The 18,801-nt window shown below is 36.0% G+C and overlaps 4 protein-coding genes and 2 pseudogenes across 6 annotated transcripts; 2 read left to right on the top strand and 4 right to left on the bottom strand.

The window, feature by feature from the left end:
* Positions 1-433: 433 nt before the first annotated feature.
* LOC111314362 (uncharacterized) lies at positions 434-1,162 on the bottom strand. The gene is made up of 2 exons (XM_022915632.2): positions 938-1,162; positions 434-788 (listed from the first exon to the last, which is right to left on the bottom strand). Exons 1-2 carry the CDS (start codon positions 1,021-1,023, stop codon positions 521-523), a joined length of 354 nt encoding a protein of 117 aa, XP_022771367.1. The 5' UTR covers positions 1,024-1,162; the 3' UTR covers positions 434-520.
* Positions 1,163-3,316: 2,154 nt separating this feature from the next.
* Positions 3,317-6,113, top strand: LOC111314360 (alcohol dehydrogenase class-3). 2 transcript variants are annotated; one of them, XM_022915627.2, is made up of 9 exons: positions 3,317-3,463; positions 3,553-3,689; positions 4,113-4,159; positions 4,243-4,568; positions 4,739-4,821; positions 5,003-5,078; positions 5,296-5,453; positions 5,531-5,692; positions 5,772-6,113. In XM_022915627.2, the coding sequence occupies exons 1-9, from the start codon at positions 3,430-3,432 to the stop codon at positions 5,886-5,888; spliced, it is 1,140 nt and encodes a 379-aa protein (XP_022771362.2). In that variant the 5' UTR covers positions 3,317-3,429; the 3' UTR covers positions 5,889-6,113. The 2 variants fall into 2 exon arrangements, with proteins under 2 accessions (XP_022771362.2, XP_089608694.1); XM_089752568.1 differs by having other exon boundaries at positions 4,664-4,821.
* Positions 6,114-6,663: 550 nt separating this feature from the next.
* LOC111314358 (ammonium transporter 1 member 4 pseudogene) lies at positions 6,664-8,321 on the top strand (annotated as a pseudogene).
* A 227-nt stretch (positions 8,322-8,548) lies between these two features.
* On the bottom strand, positions 8,549-10,409 carry LOC149512155 (ammonium transporter 1 member 4-like). Its single transcript, XM_089752567.1, has one exon. It carries the CDS (start codon positions 10,274-10,276, stop codon positions 8,780-8,782), a length of 1,497 nt encoding a protein of 498 aa, XP_089608693.1. The 5' UTR covers positions 10,277-10,409; the 3' UTR covers positions 8,549-8,779.
* Positions 10,410-10,677: 268 nt separating this feature from the next.
* Positions 10,678-13,654, bottom strand: LOC111314357 (uncharacterized). The gene is made up of 5 exons (XM_022915624.2): positions 13,514-13,654; positions 12,698-12,842; positions 12,431-12,604; positions 11,882-12,019; positions 10,678-11,022 (listed from the first exon to the last, which is right to left on the bottom strand). The coding sequence occupies exons 2-4, from the start codon at positions 12,788-12,790 to the stop codon at positions 11,966-11,968; spliced, it is 321 nt and encodes a 106-aa protein (XP_022771359.2). The 5' UTR covers positions 12,791-12,842; positions 13,514-13,654; the 3' UTR covers positions 10,678-11,022; positions 11,882-11,965.
* Positions 13,510-16,638, bottom strand: LOC149512154 (RPM1 interacting protein 13-like; annotated as a pseudogene). The gene is made up of 3 exons (XR_016332573.1): positions 15,966-16,638; positions 15,069-15,155; positions 13,510-14,917 (listed from the first exon to the last, which is right to left on the bottom strand). The product of XR_016332573.1 is annotated as an RPM1 interacting protein 13-like (transcript).
* Positions 16,639-18,801: the final 2,163 nt, after the last annotated feature.

The following is an 18,801-nucleotide window of genomic DNA, read 5'->3' as shown; positions in this document are numbered from 1 at the left end:
AGTCAACTCAAGCTTATTGCAATTGTCTGACTTTGGCCATCACTATTCTTATTTTAAGACAGTTGGGAGTTGAGATCTCAAATCTTCTTCTTTTTTAAATCTTTTGTTTTGCATGAAAACAACGCTCTCCTTAAAATCATTTTACCTCCTTAAAAGTTTAGTTAATTTCTTAATTCACCAATTTCTCTCCCATGCTTCAACTTTTGGATCAATGGTTGACCGGTCAAAGGAGACATTTAAAGCTACTATTTAAAGAAGCAAAAAGAAGGGATTAGTTTGAATGGTATTCCCTTTCCTTTGACCAAAAAATATCTTTTAACATTTTGAACCCTTCCTTCCTAAATCATCCATGGCATAATCCAAAAACAAAAAATAAAAAGAAACTAGTAAAAGAAGGGACAGCAAAAGCAACCATAGCTTAAAAAGAAAACTCTAAAAACAAGAAGAAAGGAATAATTCTACTAGTAATATAAATGAATTTCAAAGAATTAGTGAAGATATAGAATTACAATGATTGATATTACTCGCAAGAAGAAGCAGAAGAAGATGGTGGTGTTGGTGATGGTGAAGGTGAAGATGACTCAAATTTGTAGTGTTTGTCGACAGCAACAGAAACATCCCAAGTGCAGCTGAGACCTTTTGGGATGATGACAAGATCTCCTGCACCAAACTCTACAAACTCTAACGATGATGAACCTTTTGGGTATACCCTCACTTTCCCTTTCAGCAAATAACATGTTTCCTCTGCATCAAATTTCAGCTGGTACTTTCCAGGAGAGCAACCCCATCTATTATTATATAACCACCCCCACCCCCCCCCCCCCCCCCAAAAAAAAAAAAAAAACCCCTTTAAAACATAGTCTAAAAATATATAAACTACCATGGAATATGAATGGATACCGAAAAAAAATAGTGAAAAAGAGGGAGAAGAGCTTACTTGGGCCAACACTTGATGTTCAGCTCTGAGAGTTTTGACTCTGGAGGGTTTCTTTCTACAACAATTTTCAGGTTATTATCAGCCATATGAATATCTGATGAAAAAAGGAGAAATGAATATAATATTTTACACTAGTGTACTAACAAGAATATGAGTATGAAAGAAAGTAAAGGGACATGTGCATAAAATTAAGACGAATATATATAGTTTTGACAAGGCAGTGGAGGGATAAGTTTCTTTGGTTTATATAGGGAAAAAGCAGGCCGAGGAACGGACTGAGGAGGAGGGTTTTGGTATGCCCCCTGCATTATTAACACTTGACTTTGTCACCATTAATTCTTACCAATATCATTTTGAAAGTGAAAATAAGTTAAACCGACCATATATGTTTGCTTTATCTCACCACTTCTATTTGTATCAAGGAAGAACAAAAATTAAGGAAGAAAGGTGATCGTTTTTGCATGTTAAAATTGCTTCCGTAATGACAACTTTTTCATTTTCACAAATAGGGTCACATGATGACATGGTAAAACGTGATTGGGTGTGTTGATGAAAGGTGTATATGGGTTTTAAAAAAGCAATGGCAGGAGATTGTTACCCTGGTCAAAGGGTTGATTGTTGACGGTGACAGATTGACACGTGGCACACACAGTTGGGTTGAAGAAAAAAGACTGTTTGACCAAAGGGTATCACGGTCTTGAAGATACCGACATAGCTGTGTAAGGCTAAGCCTTTTTTCTCTCTTGGATCCTTCTCCGACAGTCCGACGTGTTCCGTTCTTTATCCTCTTCCTTGGACACTGCAAATGTCGCACGTGCAATTCCACGTGCAAAGATTATTATATAAAAATTTTCCAGACTTTTCTCTTATATATATAAAATACAAAAATTCAAGTCTCGTACATTATTACTAGAGTTAGTAGCTCAATTTGTTCGAGATAAATTTTTACTCGACCCAATTTTATAGTATCGATTTTTTTTTAAATCGTATTTTAGATAAGGTTAAATTATATAATATTAAAAAAAAAACGACCCAACTTAATCCCATTTTATATAAAATTTATTTTTTAATTATTTATATATATATAATTATATATTTATATTTAAAAAATAATATTTTATTAATTTTAGATCGGATCGGATACGATTTATACAATATTTAAATCGGATTGATCTGATTCAAGTATACAAAAATAAAAAATCTCAAGTCGAGTCGGATTTGAGCCGAATAAAAATTCATTCCGACTGATTCGTTGTCAACTCTAATTATTATCGATATTTATTTTTTAAAACTATTTTAAAAAATTGAAATGTAAGAAAAAAGTTTAAAATATAACAATAAATTATAAATTTTTTAAAATACTAAAAAAAATTATAATTGTTAAATTAATAACATAAAAATTTATATTTAAATAAATAAAAATAATACGTATAAGTTCATATAATTTTATACTTGAGCATACTTTAAACATTTTAAAGCAAATCATCACCAATTTTAAATAAAATAAAATAAAAAACTGCAAAAAAGATTACCCATAAGAATTCAAGGCTAGAAAAGCAAAGGCCATATACAAACATTGAGCTAAAATTATTCAGCTTCTTTAGGAATGTTAAAAGGAATACAACCAGTGGCATGATTGGAAAATAGGTTTTGACAAAATGAGATCACATCAGATTATCAAGAAGAATTTTTTTTAATCCTGTAATATCAATTGATATCCCCACTTGATTTTGGAAGTGCTTAGCAAATATGACCTGGCTCTATCATTTAAAGGAACAATACAAGGCAAAAGTTTCCTTGGTCGCCATTCCTCTTCCCTTTCAGAGTGAAAGTGACAAAAGCAAAAAATTATTTATGCATTTTCCTTGATAATGTGTTTTCAATAGCCGAAAGGTCTTTGTGCGTTGCATCGTCCAACTATGGCTATTTGAAGAGACATGGTTTCTTTTTTAAAAAGGTTTATTAACTGCAATAGAAGGAAATAAAAAGAATAAAATCTAACATTATAACCCTAAAAAAATTACCCATGCATAATTTTTTGTTAATTTCAATTTAAGACATGAAATTTTAATGACTGTTCATAACTTTTCAGTGGTAATTTAAGACACATTAATTTATTTTTTTAAGGAAGTTTGATTTTAAGGTAAAGTGTGTGATGGAAGGACTGAATTCAAAATTTTAATTTTTTAGTATTAATATGATTGAAAATATAAAATACAGGGATAAATTTTATATTTAACCCTTACTTTAGTGAATCAAAAAGATTTTGATTTTTTCGTTGGGACAAAATTGGACCGATTTGATTTATTGTATATCTGAAAAGACAGAAGCCCAGTAAGCGATGAGAGTCAAGACACCGATTTGAGTTATTGTATATCTGAAAAAACAGGAATTTTTCGTAGGGCTTGTATTCGCTCTTTCTCTCAACCTCGGAAAGATAATTTCAATTCTCTCTTTTTTCATCTTCTTCTGAAAACATTTGATTTTCATCAATGGCTACTCAAGGGCAAGTCATCACTTGCAAAGGTACTTTCTTTTCCCCTCATTTTTTTCCTTTGCTCATTCGTTTGAAACCATAATGCTAAATTTATGTGGCTGCGATTGTGATTGTGAAGCTGCGGTGGCTTATGAACCGAACAAGCCGCTGGTCATTGAGGATATCCAGGTGGCTCCGCCGCAAGCTGGTGAGGTTCGGATCAAGATTCTTTTCACTGCACTCTGCCACACTGATGCCTACACTTGGAGCGGAAAGGTATTTCCTTTTTTTTTTTTATTCTTCATTTTCTATATCTCAGCTGCTTTCTCAGTATAATTTAAAATCGATCGCATTGAGTTTTTAAAAATTGTTTTTGTTTAAAAGAATTTTCAGCATCTGTATCTTTATATTAAGAGAAGGAACTGTTGAAGATGAAAGAAAAGAAATGGATTTGCCTTTTCTATCCACGAAAGATGTGTATAATGTTGTTCTATGTTGATTTCACTACATTTGGTAATGAGAAGTTGGAGTGAGATACAATTAATAAGAATATGATTTGGTTATTTTTTTGTATCCTCTTGCGGTGACAGTTGTAAGATCTAGTACAATCTGGTTCGAGTTGTGATTTGTTTCCTGTTTTGATATTGTCTAATCCGCTATTCGGTTCTGATGTCTAACATGCTTGATTTTCCTTTTCAGGATCCTGAGGGTCTATTCCCTTGCATTCTTGGTCATGAGGCTGCTGGGTATGATGTTTCCTATTAGTTCTTATAGCTTATGAGCCTCTTGATTGCTAAAGAGGGAGATTTGTTTGAATTTTGGAGTACAGGATTGTAGAAAGTGTTGGTGAAGGTGTGACTGAAGTTCAACCCGGTGATCATGTCATCCCTTGTTACCAGGCAGAGTGTAGAGAATGCAAGTTCTGCAAATCAGGAAAGACAAACCTATGCGGCAAAGTTAGGACAGCCACTGGAGCTGGAGTCATGATGAATGATCGTAAGAGCCGTTTCTCAATCAATGGAAAACCAATCTACCATTTCATGGGCACCTCAACATTTAGTCAGTACACAGTTGTACATGATGTTAGTGTTGCAAAGATTGATCCACAAGCTCCTTTGGACAAAGTATGCCTTCTTGGTTGTGGTGTACCAACTGGTAAGGGCTTGTTTAACTTCCTCTTTATTTCATGAATCTGTAATTCCATATGTAATCATCTAAGTGAATAACAATTGCATTTTTTCATTTGACAGTGCATATATATTGGTTTTATGATACTGCAGCTTTTGCACAAACCTTCATATTTATATATAGTTTGTGTTGGATAGGACTTGGAGCAGTTTGGAACACAGCAAAAGTTGAACCAGGGGCTATTGTTGCTATTTTTGGCCTTGGGACTGTTGGTCTTGCGGTAAGTGTTAAATATGCATCTCACTTGCCAAGAAATATATTTATACTATTTATTGTGAACTTCTCTGCATGTTTTCAGCTGTCTTTTCAAAACGTTTGTTATTGCCATAGTTGTTCTCTTTTTGGTGCTAGTCTGCTATATTGTTAAATTGTTTATTTTATCTTTGAATTGAATGTTACAGGTAGCAGAGGGTGCAAAATCAGCTGGTGCTTCAAGAATAATTGGCGTAGATATTGACAGCAAAAAGTTTGATGTAGGTAAGTAATTTGCAAATAAATAATTCTTAGAAAGCAAACCGTTTGGTAAATATTAATATGAAATATTCATTAAACATTCTGTGTGATGTGAATAATGGGATAAATTGCGAGAAAATTTGTGGTTATTGTTTTGCTGATCTTTCTTTGTAATAAATCTAAATCATGGGTTACTTCTATTTCTATATGCTGAATTTTTTTGGTGAATTGCAACTTGCAGCAAAGAAATTTGGAGTTACTGAATTTGTGAACCCTAAGGACTATGATAAACCAATTCAGCAGGTCCTTGTTGATCTCACGGATGGTGGCGTTGACTACAGTTTTGAGTGTATTGGAAATGTCTCTGTCATGAGGGCCGCATTGGAATGCTGTCACAAGGTGAGTGGTGCCTGAACAAGACCATTAATGATTGCGTAAATGGAAGATCACTTCTAATGCACTTGAAAAACTTTCAGGGTTGGGGAACATCAGTTATCGTAGGTGTTGCAGCATCAGGTCAGGAGATATCCACTCGACCTTTCCAATTGGTGACCGGTCGAGTTTGGAAAGGGACTGCTTTTGGTGGTTTCAAGAGCCGTTCACAAGTGCCTTGGCTTGTGGACAAGTACATGAAAAAGGTGAATGCAGTTTGTATGCATTCTATATTTAAGCCTATTGTGTGAGCGGTTGTTTATTATACTCTCCTTTCCATCTCAGGAAATCAAAATTGATGAGTACATTACCCACAATTTGACCATCGGAGAGATTAACAAGGCATTTGATCTGATGCATGAAGGGGGTTGCCTCCGATGTGTGCTTAAGACGCATGAATGACACTGTATGCGCGAATGAAAGGGGTGATCTGTGAAGAACTCCATGTCCATCCTCTGGAAGGGCATGTACTTTATTACCATCATATAAGTAGAAACTTGAATGTGCTGGAATAAACTGCTTTCTAAAGCCTAGTTTTTCAGCCTTGTGAAATGTTTGCTTTACAATAATAAAAGAGAACCCGCAATGAAGGTATATGTATGAATAAAATAATTGAGCTCTTAATCATCTGCATTATGGTGTTGATGAGTTTCAAACGTTTATGTTTCCAATTTTTGGTCTTTCACTCCGGCAAGAAATTTTCTTCTCTGTTCCTTCTTTTTTTGCTCCGAGAGAATTGAATAATTTCCATTTTAACCAAACCGTTCCTTTTTTGTATGTGCTGAAATAATTTTGTCATATGGGAATTCTACTGAACCTTACCAGGCGCCAATAAATGTCATCAACCTTCCCAAACATTCGGGTAGAAAACGTGTTAATTTATATTCTTGATTAGGAAAAATGTACTCAAGATTTTCATTCTGGCATATTCTATATTCACGGCCGTTACAATCTAGCACGTCTTTATGGAAAATAAATGTAGCAGTGTAGGCTATTCGGATCAAGTGGCTCTTGTTCACGGTAGAAATTTCGATTGTTGGTTTGCTTGGCCCGATTCCTCTGAACTAAAATTAGCACTGTGGAATTCCATTTTAATGCTAATCTTAGCTGTTTACAGTTCAGAATCGAACTTGAGAATGAGTCTTACCAACTACCAAGATTCTAAAAGGAGGATCACCAGGAATCTTCTCACTGCAATAACCAAATTCTAGCCGGAATCCCAGATCTTCCTCTCCATCTATATCTCTTTCCAAGCTACCACCAAAACCTGTCAGCATAACGCACTGGCAATTTCGCATCTTTCTCTTTTTGTTCCTTCCAATGGACTTGCTCGCTTGCTCTGCAAATGACCTACGCCCTCTACTAGGTAGTGTTGCCAATGCCACCGCCGCGGCAGAGTACATCTGCAGCCGTTTTGATGCGGTTTCCAACAAGTTCATTGACACTGGCCACGCAGTGGACAACACCTACCTTCTTTTCTCCACATACCTTGTGTTTGCCATGCAACTTGGTTTTGCCATGCTATGTGCTGGCTCTGTACGTGCCAAGAACACCATGAATATCATGCTAACCAATGTCCTTGATGCTGCTACCGGTGGTCTTTTTTATTATCTCTTTGGCTTTGCACTGGCTTTTGGATCACCATCAAATGGCTTCATTGGACAACATTTCTTTGGCCTGAGTAGATTCCCTACCCCGTCTTTTGATTATGGCTATTTCTTGTTTCAATGGGCGTTTGCTATTGCTGCTGCTGGGATCACCAGTGGTTCGATAGCAGAGAGAACTCAGTTTGTTGCTTATTTGATTTACTCATCTTTCTTGACTGGTTTGGTTTACCCTATTGTATCACACTGGTTCTGGTCTGCTGATGGCTGGGGGAGCCCTACTAGATCTGAGAATCTGTTATTTGGATCCGGGGTTATTGATTTTGCTGGCTCTGGAGTGGTTCATTTGGTCGGTGCTATTGCAGGCCTATGGGGTGCATTCATTGAAGTCCACGTATTGGCCGTTTTGATCATTCAGGCAAAGCTGTGACTTTACGCGGACACAGCGGCACGTTGGTTGTCCTAGGCACATTTCTGCTATGGTTTGGATGGTATGGATTCAATCCAGGCTCATTTGTCAATATCTTGAAAGCTTACAGCGAAAGTGGATCCTCTTATGGACAATGGAGTGGTGTTGGAAGAACAGCTGTCACAACATCCCTTGCCGGTTGCAGTGCTGCTTTGACCACTCTCTTTGGAAAGAGGTTAATTGCTGGCCACTGGAATGTCACTGATGTTTGCAACGGCCTGCTTGGTGGGTTTGCAGCAATCACCGGTGGCTGCTCCGTTGTTGACCCTTGGGCTGCAGTTCTTTGTGGTTTTATTGCCGCTTGGGTTCTCATTGGATTCAACAAGCTTGCAGAGAAAGTCCATTACGATGACCCTTTGGAGGCAGCACAGCTTCATGGAGGATGTGGTTCATGGGGAATAATATTCACAGCATTGTTCGCAAAAGAGAATTATGTTAACGAGGTTTATCCAGGACAACCTGGAAGGCCTTATGGCTTGTTGATGGGAGGTGGGGCAAGGCTTCTTGCAGCACATATTGTGCAGATTTTGGTGATTGTGGCATGGGTTACAGTCACAATGGGGACACTATTTTTCATTCTGCAAAAATTAAACCTTTTGAGGATTACCGTAGATGAGGAGATGGCAGGAATAGATTTGGCAAGCCATGGTGGTAAGGCATATGAATATAATGATCACGAAAACGATGCAAACAAACCGCCACTAGCATTTTAGGGATGCAATTATTTTAATCAATGGTTGTGTTAGTTGATTGGCTACTTGATTTGATTGGACATGCAGTGTAAGCTTAGGTTGTTAACTTGTTATAGTTACTGTGATGTCTGATTCTAAGGTTTTAGTGTGAAGGAAAATAATTATGGGTTATAGTCATTTTCATTCGTTGGAGTTACTAGACAAAAAGGTTTCAGAATTATCTATTTCTTCTCTGTTCTTTAACTCATTTCTTGGATGCAGAATGCTTCTTCAAACTGGGAAAGGAAAAGGAACTGATACTCGAATATTCCATCAAATTTTTTTTTTTTTTAAATTCCCAAAGTAACAAATTCAATTGCAAACCTATCCAATCCAGAGCAACTCAAACACAGTCTATCCCACTTCACAATCTTTCCCTAACAAATGAACCAAACTGAGTATGATGAATGATTAGTATCTTCTCAAGGACCCCATTGTGCGTCATTTCCTAGGTAACTTTCCAAATTGTACAATCTAAATCAGAACAAATCAAACGGTAGAGCCATCCATCTTTGTCTTCATAAACGAAGTTTTCAGTGATTGATCACTATTTTCATCATGATATACATAGGCTAATCCTCCATGGCTAGTCACATCCATCCCTGCAATCTCCTCATCTGATGAGATCCTCAAAAGCCTCAATTTTTGCAGTAGCCAAAACAATGTCCCCATGGTCACACTCACCCATCCTGCTACCACTAAAATCTGAACAACATGTGCAGCTAACAGCCTTCCTCCGCCTCCCATGAGTAGCCCATATGGTCTCCCTGGTTGTCCTGGATAAATCTCATTAACATAGGCCTTCTTTGCAAACAATGCAGTAAAAATAATCCCCCAAGCACCACACCCTCCATGAAGTTGTGCTGCCTCTAGAGGGTCATCATACTTGAAATTCTCAGCAAGCTTATTGCATCCGATGAGAACCCCAGCAGCAACGAATCCACAAATGACTGCTGCCCATGGATCAACAACCGAACAACCACCAGTGATGGCTGCAAACCCGCCAAGCAAACCATTGCAAACATCAATGACATTCCAGTGACCTGTAAGTAAACGTTTGCCAAAGAGAGTTGTCAAAGCAGCTGAACTTCCAGCAAGTGTTGTTGTAACAGCGGTTCTTCCAATGGCACTCCATTGTCCATAATAAGAACCAGTTTCTCCGTAAGTTTTCAAGATGTTGAGGAATGAACCTGGATTGAACCCGTACCAGCCAAACCATAACAAAAATGTTCCTAGAACAACCAATGTTCCACTATGTCCACGTAATAATACAGATTTGCCATTAACATCAAAACGACCAATGCGAGGACCCTCAATCAAGGCACCCCATAAGCCAGCAATCCCTCCAACCATGTGAACAACTCCTGAACCAGCAAAATCGATCACCCCAGATCCAAATAAAAGATTATCTGCTCGAGCAGGACTCGCCCAACCATCAGTAGACCAGAACCAATGAGAGACTATGGGATAAACCAAACCAGTCAAAAAGGAAGAATAGATCAAATAAGCAACAAACTGAGTCCTCTCTGCAATAGAACCACTTGTAATTCCAGCAGCTGCAATGGCAAAAGCCCATTGATACAAAAAGAAACTATAGTCAAAAGACGGGGAAAGGAACCTTTCAAGCCCAAAAAATTGCTTCCCGGTGAAGCCGTTAGAAGGAGAACCATAGGCCAAGGCAAACCCAAAAAGGTAATAGAATAAGCCACCCGCGGCAGCATCAAGAACATTTGTAAGCATGATGTTCATGGTGTTTTTGGCACGTACTGATCCAGCACAAAGCATGGCAAAACCAAGCTGCATGGCGAATACAAGATACGCAGAGAAAAGAAGATAGGTGTTATCAATGGCATACGTTGCATCAACCAACTTGTTTGAAACAGCATCAAAGCCACTGCATATGTATTCAGCAGCAGCAGTGGCATTAGCAACAGTGCCAAGAAGTGGACGAAGATCGGCAGCAGAGCAGGCAAAATTACTAGCCATACGGGATAGAGGAAATGAAAGTGAGAATTTGGAGAAGTTGTCGACTCAGGACTGGCAGTATAGCTGTGTGGGGTTCCCATTTTTTTATTGAAGTTTAAAGGTGTACATAACTCAGCAGACTCCTCATGGCTAGGAGATTCCAAAGAGACTTCAAAATAGAATACAAGACTCAACAGAACCTTTAACAGAATTTCCTTCTGGATAGGAAGTACGGTAAGCTAACTAGATTTTAATCTTAACAACTTTTTTCAAATGAAAAAACGCGAGATTTTTCGATGGTTAAATCCAAAAAAAAGAAAAACTCTGTTACTTGAACTTGTTTGATACTGCCTTGCTTTTTTTTCTTTCTTTTTGGGCTAACCTTGAGCAACAAGAGTTTGAATATTTGACAGCCGTTCACATGCTTAACAGATAAACCACTGATGCAATTAGAATACTACAACTCAAAAGTTAGTCACAGAAATTTTGCAAGTGCTACAGCAAATAGACTTTATCATTCAAGTTATTAAAGCTGTAAAAGAAACTACTTCCTTTCTATTTTCTTCCAGTTTGTCTTTGTTGTTTCAACAACAATGAAATGCCTACTATCCAATACATGAAAAGCCTTTGGAAAATAATACCACAACCTTGTCTTTGCTGATTTCAACTGCTTGCTTTAACTCTTCTAAGATGCAATAAAAACCACTCACTAGCTGTCTAGCATGCGGGTGCCTTTAACCCAAACTGGAGGTGTCCATTTTTCAGCTCTGAAGTATTTTTGAAACAACATAAAAGACCGCAACAAGGAAATAACACAAGATAATTCAATGAAAAGTAATGGAAATGCTTTCACAGAAGCATTATGAATGCATAAAATGCTTAGGTTCTGTTTGGTACATTAAAAAATTAAGTGTTGCAAAATTAATTACTGAATTTTTAATACTAAATTTGGTAAGTACTGAATTTGAATTATAAAACTGTTTGGTATTTTACTGAAAATTAAATGTTGAATATAAATATATTGCTTGATAACGGTAAATATATTGAATTCTGAAAATTTATCGTTTTATCTTTATTTTTATTGCAGATATTGAAGTAGTGTTTTTAGGGGATAATAATTCGAAAAAAATTAAAAATAAAATCTATTTAACATTTTCTACATGAAGTGATAAGTAAGTCTATGCCTACTTATCGTATTCAACACTTTTTGGTTGAAAAAATTCTTTTAAATGGATTTTAAAATGTGTTATTAAAAGCATTGAAAAAATTAAAGTGTTGAATATTTCCAATGGTTTATCAAACAAGGCCTTAATAAAGATAAACCTATCATTGGGATAATGAAGTTTGCTTCTTTCAACACGCCATTAAGTGTTATTTTTTCATTCACTTTGACCCATTTGGATGAACTTGGAACATTATTCATAGGAACTTCAGATAAAAATAACGTGGTTTTTTGTCGTTTAACTAAAATTAATGAGGAAGTGAGGTTGATTCCTTTTTTCTGCTGCAACAAGTAACATTTAAAATAATTTCACCAATTTTACTCTAGCAACAGAAAGCTACCAACATATAGCAACTAACAAAGAGAAAATTTTGATGCGAAAGGTAGATTAGAAAACATACAACCTGCAGAATTGCTGTAAAGAAAACCATCAGCTGCATCCTTCTCTTCCTTTCCAATGCTTTCCACATTGGAAGCTGCAGTTCCTTCTAGGAGATAATGGAGAATTTTGGCCTTAGACAGACAAAAACCCCAGAACCAGCCTGACAAAACAATCAAGGACAGTGAAAATGAGCATCAAAGACTGATAGGCTATGAAGCAGTCTCAATGTCTTTGATTCCAGCAAACCACAATGATTTTAACCCTTGTTTAGCATACTGTCATTAGAAGCATACAATTTTTAACGTTAGACTAGTAAATGAATACTAGGACAGCTATATGGCACATTAAAATATCTCTTTGGAAGAAAAGTTGCTACAAGTAGGTAACTAGTCATTTTGCTGAACTAACATATAGTTGCCACTGAGATACATGGTAAATTGCATAAGCCATTTTGTACCTAACATTAAGATATTAATGCCAAGCATGCTATGATGGAATTTCTCCAATTCAACACCTTGAGACTTGAATGCATCATCATAATTGTTAGTTTGTCATCAAAAAGAGAGCTTACTTCATAGTAGAATTCAATAGCTCCATGGGTATTAAAAGCAATGACAGACACACTTTGACAGCTCAGTAATATGCCTTCATCATTTAGAACTTTCTGGTTGATGGCTCTACTGTAACAGTCTATGGCTTCTGGGTAATGCCTTTTGCCCTTTTTCACAATCTCGCTGCCTTTCTCCTGAAAGACCCAATTACCCAAAGAATGATTTTAAACAAAGTAAAAGAGTTTTCCGAAGTTCAGATTTTAGAAGGATAGGAAAAAATAAAAAACCTTGAGTTCCAAAGCAGCTGATTCTTTGAGGGCAGAAATGGCTTCGAGGTCAGCGGTCTCACTTTCTCTTTTTGGTTCTGAGCCTGTTTCCATCTATTGCGCCATTTTATTGTTATCACTCTTCTGCTGTTTGCTGGAAGGACAGCTAGAGATAAACAGAGAATAAGTATAGATTAATGGAGACTTTTGGAACTTGCAAGAGAAGAAGAAAGAAAGGAACTAGAGAAATGCTTCTTTCTTAAAAGTAAACAAAGTCGCCAAACCCCCTTCCTTCAATCGTTAAACCCTACCTAACTCCTGATCCTGAGTCCAGACCATAGCTCTGAGGTTCTTTTTTAAATTAAGAATGTAAATACTACTAACATATGTCATTTTAAATTATTCCATTTTCATGGTAGTAATCTTTTTTTCTTATTACTAGAATATTTCTGCCGCCTGAGGCTAGTGAAAACGCCATCCAAGTTGTCTCATTCTGCTAATGGTTCAATACACTTCTTAATAGTTTCTTATCCAAGTTGATACGATAGCATTAAAAAGTAAAACACCATCTGTCCTTGTTTTTGGTCACCTGACACATCATGTAAATTGTAACTTGCTTGTACAACTGCAAACCTAGAGGGAATTGCGAGAAAGTTGTAAGTTTCAACCAGATTCGCAAGTTAGCACCCAAGTTTAATTGCTTCCAACTTCGAAAAATATTATTAGACAAAACCATCTTCCTTATGTAGGCAAAAAAAAGTCAAGAAAAGGATGAAAATCTTTGAAACCCAGTCATTTTTTTGTCAAATATAAAGGAAATTTACTAACAAGAATTACCTGCAATTATTTGATGCTTTTGGATTCATAAATATTGAAAATTGGGTTACAACTCGCTTCTGTACAACATCACTCAGCCCCTGTCGATTTTTATACGATTGTACACCATCAAAGCTTCTATGGTACAGTTTCAAAACCAATACTACCAAATAGCATGCCATCCCTTGCTTCTCTTTCAAGGTGCATTGCACAAGGACGGAGTTTACTTCCCTAGGATGCTGAAGCAATGCTAATCAGCTATGCACGAGTTAGGCAATCCCAAGAGGTGTCAATATCAAAGCAAAGCATACCAGTATCAATAGATATATGATCAGGAGACAGTGGATTAAGTTCTGCAGTAAGGGAATTTTCAGGATCGTACTGGTTATCAGAAAGGAAGCTCTCAAACTCGTAATATGATTTATCTTGCTCATTTACGTCCTTGAATGGTTCTTTCACATGTGAGGACCCTCGGAATTGAAGCTGTAAATTATCAACAGAAGATTGTTGATTGCTTTGACTGATGTTGTTGACCCAATTTAAGTCAAAATCTGAAAAACCATAATTTGTTGCAGGTTGATTTTGATTCTGAAGGTGATTGGTATCTTGGTGTACATTTGATTGAGGAACAGGCTGACTGTAAACCGAGGATTGGGAGGATGCTAAGTTTATAAAGAAACTGCCCATACTAGGCTGTGAGGAGCTCTGATGTGCATACGTTCCCAAGTTTGTGCCAGAACAAATGTTTGTCCAGCCAATGGAATCCAGATTCCTTTCATTTGATATTGTAACTGAAGCAGGATTTTGTTGATTCTGCGATGCATGAGAAGAAGTAATGTTTTCTGATGGAGCATATGCAGCTCGGTTCATTGCAGACGCAACTTCAGTGTCAAGTCTTTTGGATATTGTGTTGGATGGGACAAATTGGGAACCCAAGTGGCTAACCTTAATGCCTCGATCCCTTCGAATTACAGTATCACGCACACCTAGCAACTGTGGTGAAACTGAACGTGGCTGAATTGTGCTTTTACTTAGAACATGTCTGCTACCCACACTTGGGTTATATGGAATCCCAAATCTGGTGGAGGATGGAGATGCAGGAATTATGGATGGCCTTGGGACATGATTTTTTTGAGGTCTGCAGTTCCCAGTAGCTTGAGTTGGAGTTAGCCCAGAAACTTGATTTTGCATTGTCAACTGAATAATGTCATGACGTGGAACTTGGTTAAGTTGAGGCACTGCTGTAGATTGAGAAGTTACAGGAGCTTTTGCGACTGGAATGGGAACATTTCTCTCAAGCCTGAAATTCTTCCGCAGAGTCTTCCATATCTCCTCTTTATTAGTGGCATGACAATGATCAACATTAGAGACACCTGAGCCCCAATAACAACACGGTGCTCGCATGTCACAAACAAAGCAATGGCACTGCAATGTCAAGAGGTCATTCGTTGTTAGCATTTGAAATGTGTGCTAAATTTAAGAGCACCAGCTCTGAAATAGTGCAGCAATCAACCATATCAAAAGTAAAAAAAAAAAAAAGTCTCAAGTAATTTTTTCAAAAAATTAATATATTTACCAGTTCACAGTGCTGCTCATGAGAGGTTGAACTGAAAGGAAATTTAGCACAATCATGCCGTGGATGGGGGAAATCTCTGCATGCAATCTGCAACCAGAGATAGCTATCAGAAATATGGTGCCCATGACATAACAGTCTTGAGTGTTTAATGCAGAAGGAAAAAGAGTAGGTTCAACATTAAATATCAGCATGTTATGCAACCAGCTTGTAAATGCCCCTAAGATCACCTCCGCTTCCAGATATCCCACAATAGAAAATTCTGGGCCTCATTAATTCTTTCAACCTTTTGAGATTTTAGTAGCAACATTGAACCATGTGGTCTACTTTCAACATCTATCAAACAGGTATCCATGCCCTTAAGACCACGGATCACCTGAGCACAATGATAGGTCTTTTTGGTTATCCAAGGTGGAATTTTCACTTGCAGCTAGTTCAACCCAGTGATATTCGCCTTCAGGTAAAACTGGTGATTCACATCTCATCTTTCTCCAATAATTAGTAATCCAATTCTAGCAAGAGGAAACGGCTAAGGTACATTTTCTAACTACACCAGATGATAATAGTTTTTCAAAGGCTCAATCCTCACTTTGCAGTCCAAGTTGGTACTTACACCACAACAAACTCATGAACCCATGATGTAGGTAGGTGCTTCAACAAGTTGAAAGAGTAAATAAATGCATATCGCATCTCTAAACGACATGGACATTTTTTTTTTTATCTTCCTTTCCTTAGCAGTCACCAGCCACAAATTTCACTGGGAACTACTGGAAACCACATAGAAACCACTTGTTCTAATTTTAGCAACAAAACATTGAAGAAAACCTCCCCATCAACGTAAATAACAAAAAACAATTACAACAAATGTTTAAAAAATGTGAATAAAAAATTAATATTTACCTGCCCTTTTTGGCCTACAATAAGCAACTCATCGGAATCCTCTTGGGGATCATTAACATTGGACAACGCCTTATTCGGATCACCTTCCAAAACGACACAATCATCATCATTCTCATTAACAACCTTCCTCACCGATGAGTTCCATGAGTTTGATTTCTTATTAGGGCTGACCTCCCCGACCACCACCACCTCATCAGGATCGTCGAACCTTTTATCAACTGCTTGTAGAACTTCCGATAACCAATCGTAGTCGTCTCCTTTCGGCTCCTTCCAAGTCGACGTCGCCTCATCGTCGTCGGAGCTTATATCGATAACGATTGGATTCGACTCCATTACAACAATAAATAAATAAAAATTTAGGGTTTCTATTTTTGAAAAATAATAGTACCTTCTTATTTATGTAAATTATGAAGATTCTGTCATCTGAATAAAAACCGGGAGAAACCAAAAGGGAAATCAGGGGTCGAATCCATGAAGAATTGAGAGCAATTTGGGGGTTTCGGGGGTTTCTTTTACTATTTTTTTGGTGTTGTTCTACAAGTGAGAAAGAAGATAAAAGAAAAAACGGGAGAATTTTAGGGTTTAGGGAGGCGATTGTTAGAAAGTGTAATGCGGGTAGTTTGGGGTCTTTAAGGTTGTTGATTAGATTGGATTTTTTTTTTTTTTGGGGGGTGGGGGAAATTCGGGGAAAAAGGAATGAAGTAAGTTAAGTAAAATGAAGTAAAAAAATTAGAAAAAAATGAAGGAGCTATAAAATATAGACGGAAATAGGGCGTTTATATCCATAAGCGAAAAAGGGGAAAACATCAAGGGTGTAATTGGGATTTCAAAGTTTCGAGCGATGGTGCGCGATTGCGCGCGACGAGCAAGTACGGTCGCAGACTATGGCGCCATACAGTGGTGGGCGTCGCTTTAAACGGATGAAAGGGTGGAATCAGAATTCTATGATTTAAATATTTAAATTTAATAAATGCTATAAACGATATTATTAATTTTAATATTTTTAAAATTTACACTTTAATATATAAAAAATAATAATAATAAAAATATATATTTGAAATAAATTTTAATGTCTAATACTTTAAAAAACAATGCTCGTTTAAACAAATTCTGCTTTTGTTAAAAGTTTAACCCTTTATTTAGTGGACATTAATAATATTGCATTTCCAATTTTACATATTAGTAATTTTTTGTGAAACTCTTGACAGATATTGCATATTGATCGTACTAATCTCTTACTACATATTTATAGTTTTTTAAATTCTTAAAAAATAAAATTTTTTGAATAATATATTAAAATATTGTTATTTATGGTATTTGTAGAGAATCCAAAAATTATTTAAAATAATATATCATCAAATTTTGAGATTTAAATTAATATTTTTAACAATTTTTTAGAAAAAAATTTAAGTTTTAATTTAACATTTCCTCGAATGTTTAAGTTAATTAAATGAAATATTGAACATTTAAGTCAATAATTAATGTATATATTCTTATTCAAATAATAAAATCCAAATTCCTTTTTTTTTTTCAAATAAAAAAGTTAGTTCAAGTGAAATTTCTCTTCTAACTTTTCTCCCATCATAAATTACAAAATACGAAGCAAATCCAATTGCATAAAAAATAGTAAAAAAAAAAATGTTATAAATAACAAGCTTTTGACTGAATTTGGCTGAAAAGACTTTACAGCTATTGAATTTCATTCAATGTTTATAATACAAGTATGCTGAAAAAATAAATCAATTACAAAAAGAGACATACAACTGAAATATAATTAAAATCAAATTTAAGATAAAGTTATACAACATGTAAAGAATTCGTGTTTGTTACATTAATAATAAAAATTTTTAATTTTATAATCGAAATTAAAAACCTGAAACATGTTCAACTTCTAACTTGACAACACTAATGAAATTATTTAAATATCAGCTGCTCCATTTTCTTGGGTTTTGGTTTCATGGCCACCTGCTTCATTTTCTTGGCGCCACAAGCACGGTTTAAATACCAAAACAAAGTTCTAGCAAGCGGAATCATGATTGTGAAAATGAAGAAGGAAGTTATAGAGAAGAATCAGAGAAACGCAAATGCAATGAGAAGGAAAATTTTAAAATAAAAAAGGAATGCTTTCTAGAAAGCCTAGTCATGATTTTGAAGATCAAAGAAGGAAGTTATTGCTTAGGAACAGAGAAAATCAAATGAAATGAGGAGGATTAATATATGTACCCAGTGATCAACATTCGTCTAGGAATCGAGCGCCGTTATAGGAGTCGCACGATCGTCCAACTCTTATCGGCCCAATGGCGGATTGATGGGAAGATTGACTCAAATGCGAAAGATTTTAATGATGGGAAGATGGACAACCTAAGCATTTTTTAACTTCTCATTCAAGAATGCTTACTTAAACTGCCGTTCTTTTAACTTAACCTTTTATAAACTTCTCGTCATGTGCGATCTATCTCGCTACTTTTACTCACTTCCATGTGATTTTTTTTATTTATTTTCACAGTTTTAATACGCATTTTAGCCACGCGTCTGCTTTTATAATCATAATTTTTAAAATTTTCTAAATTAAAATTTTAACATTTAATTTTACAAAAAAATTTGATAAGATCCTAGTGATTGTTTTTCTTTCTTAATTGATTTGCATTATATGGTTTAGACTATATTTCAAAATGTTTCAAAACTTCTAATTGCCAAAACTCGTTGTTTCAACAAAAAAAAAAAGACCAAATTAATACAAAAAAAGCTACAACTTTCAAATATTGATGCTCTCATACAGACCAATGATAAATCCTTTCTTTCTCAGTTTGCAAAATATGAATGTAGAAAAGAACAT

The sequence above is a fragment of the Durio zibethinus genome, chromosome 23 (genome assembly GCF_047325235.1).
Source record: "Durio zibethinus cultivar Kanyao isolate XHJ-2024 chromosome 23, ASM4732523v1, whole genome shotgun sequence".
NCBI classification, from domain to species: domain Eukaryota; kingdom Viridiplantae; phylum Streptophyta; class Magnoliopsida; order Malvales; family Malvaceae; genus Durio; species Durio zibethinus.
Note: the sequence above shows the minus strand (reverse complement) of the source record. Positions and strands in the feature narration are given on the sequence as shown.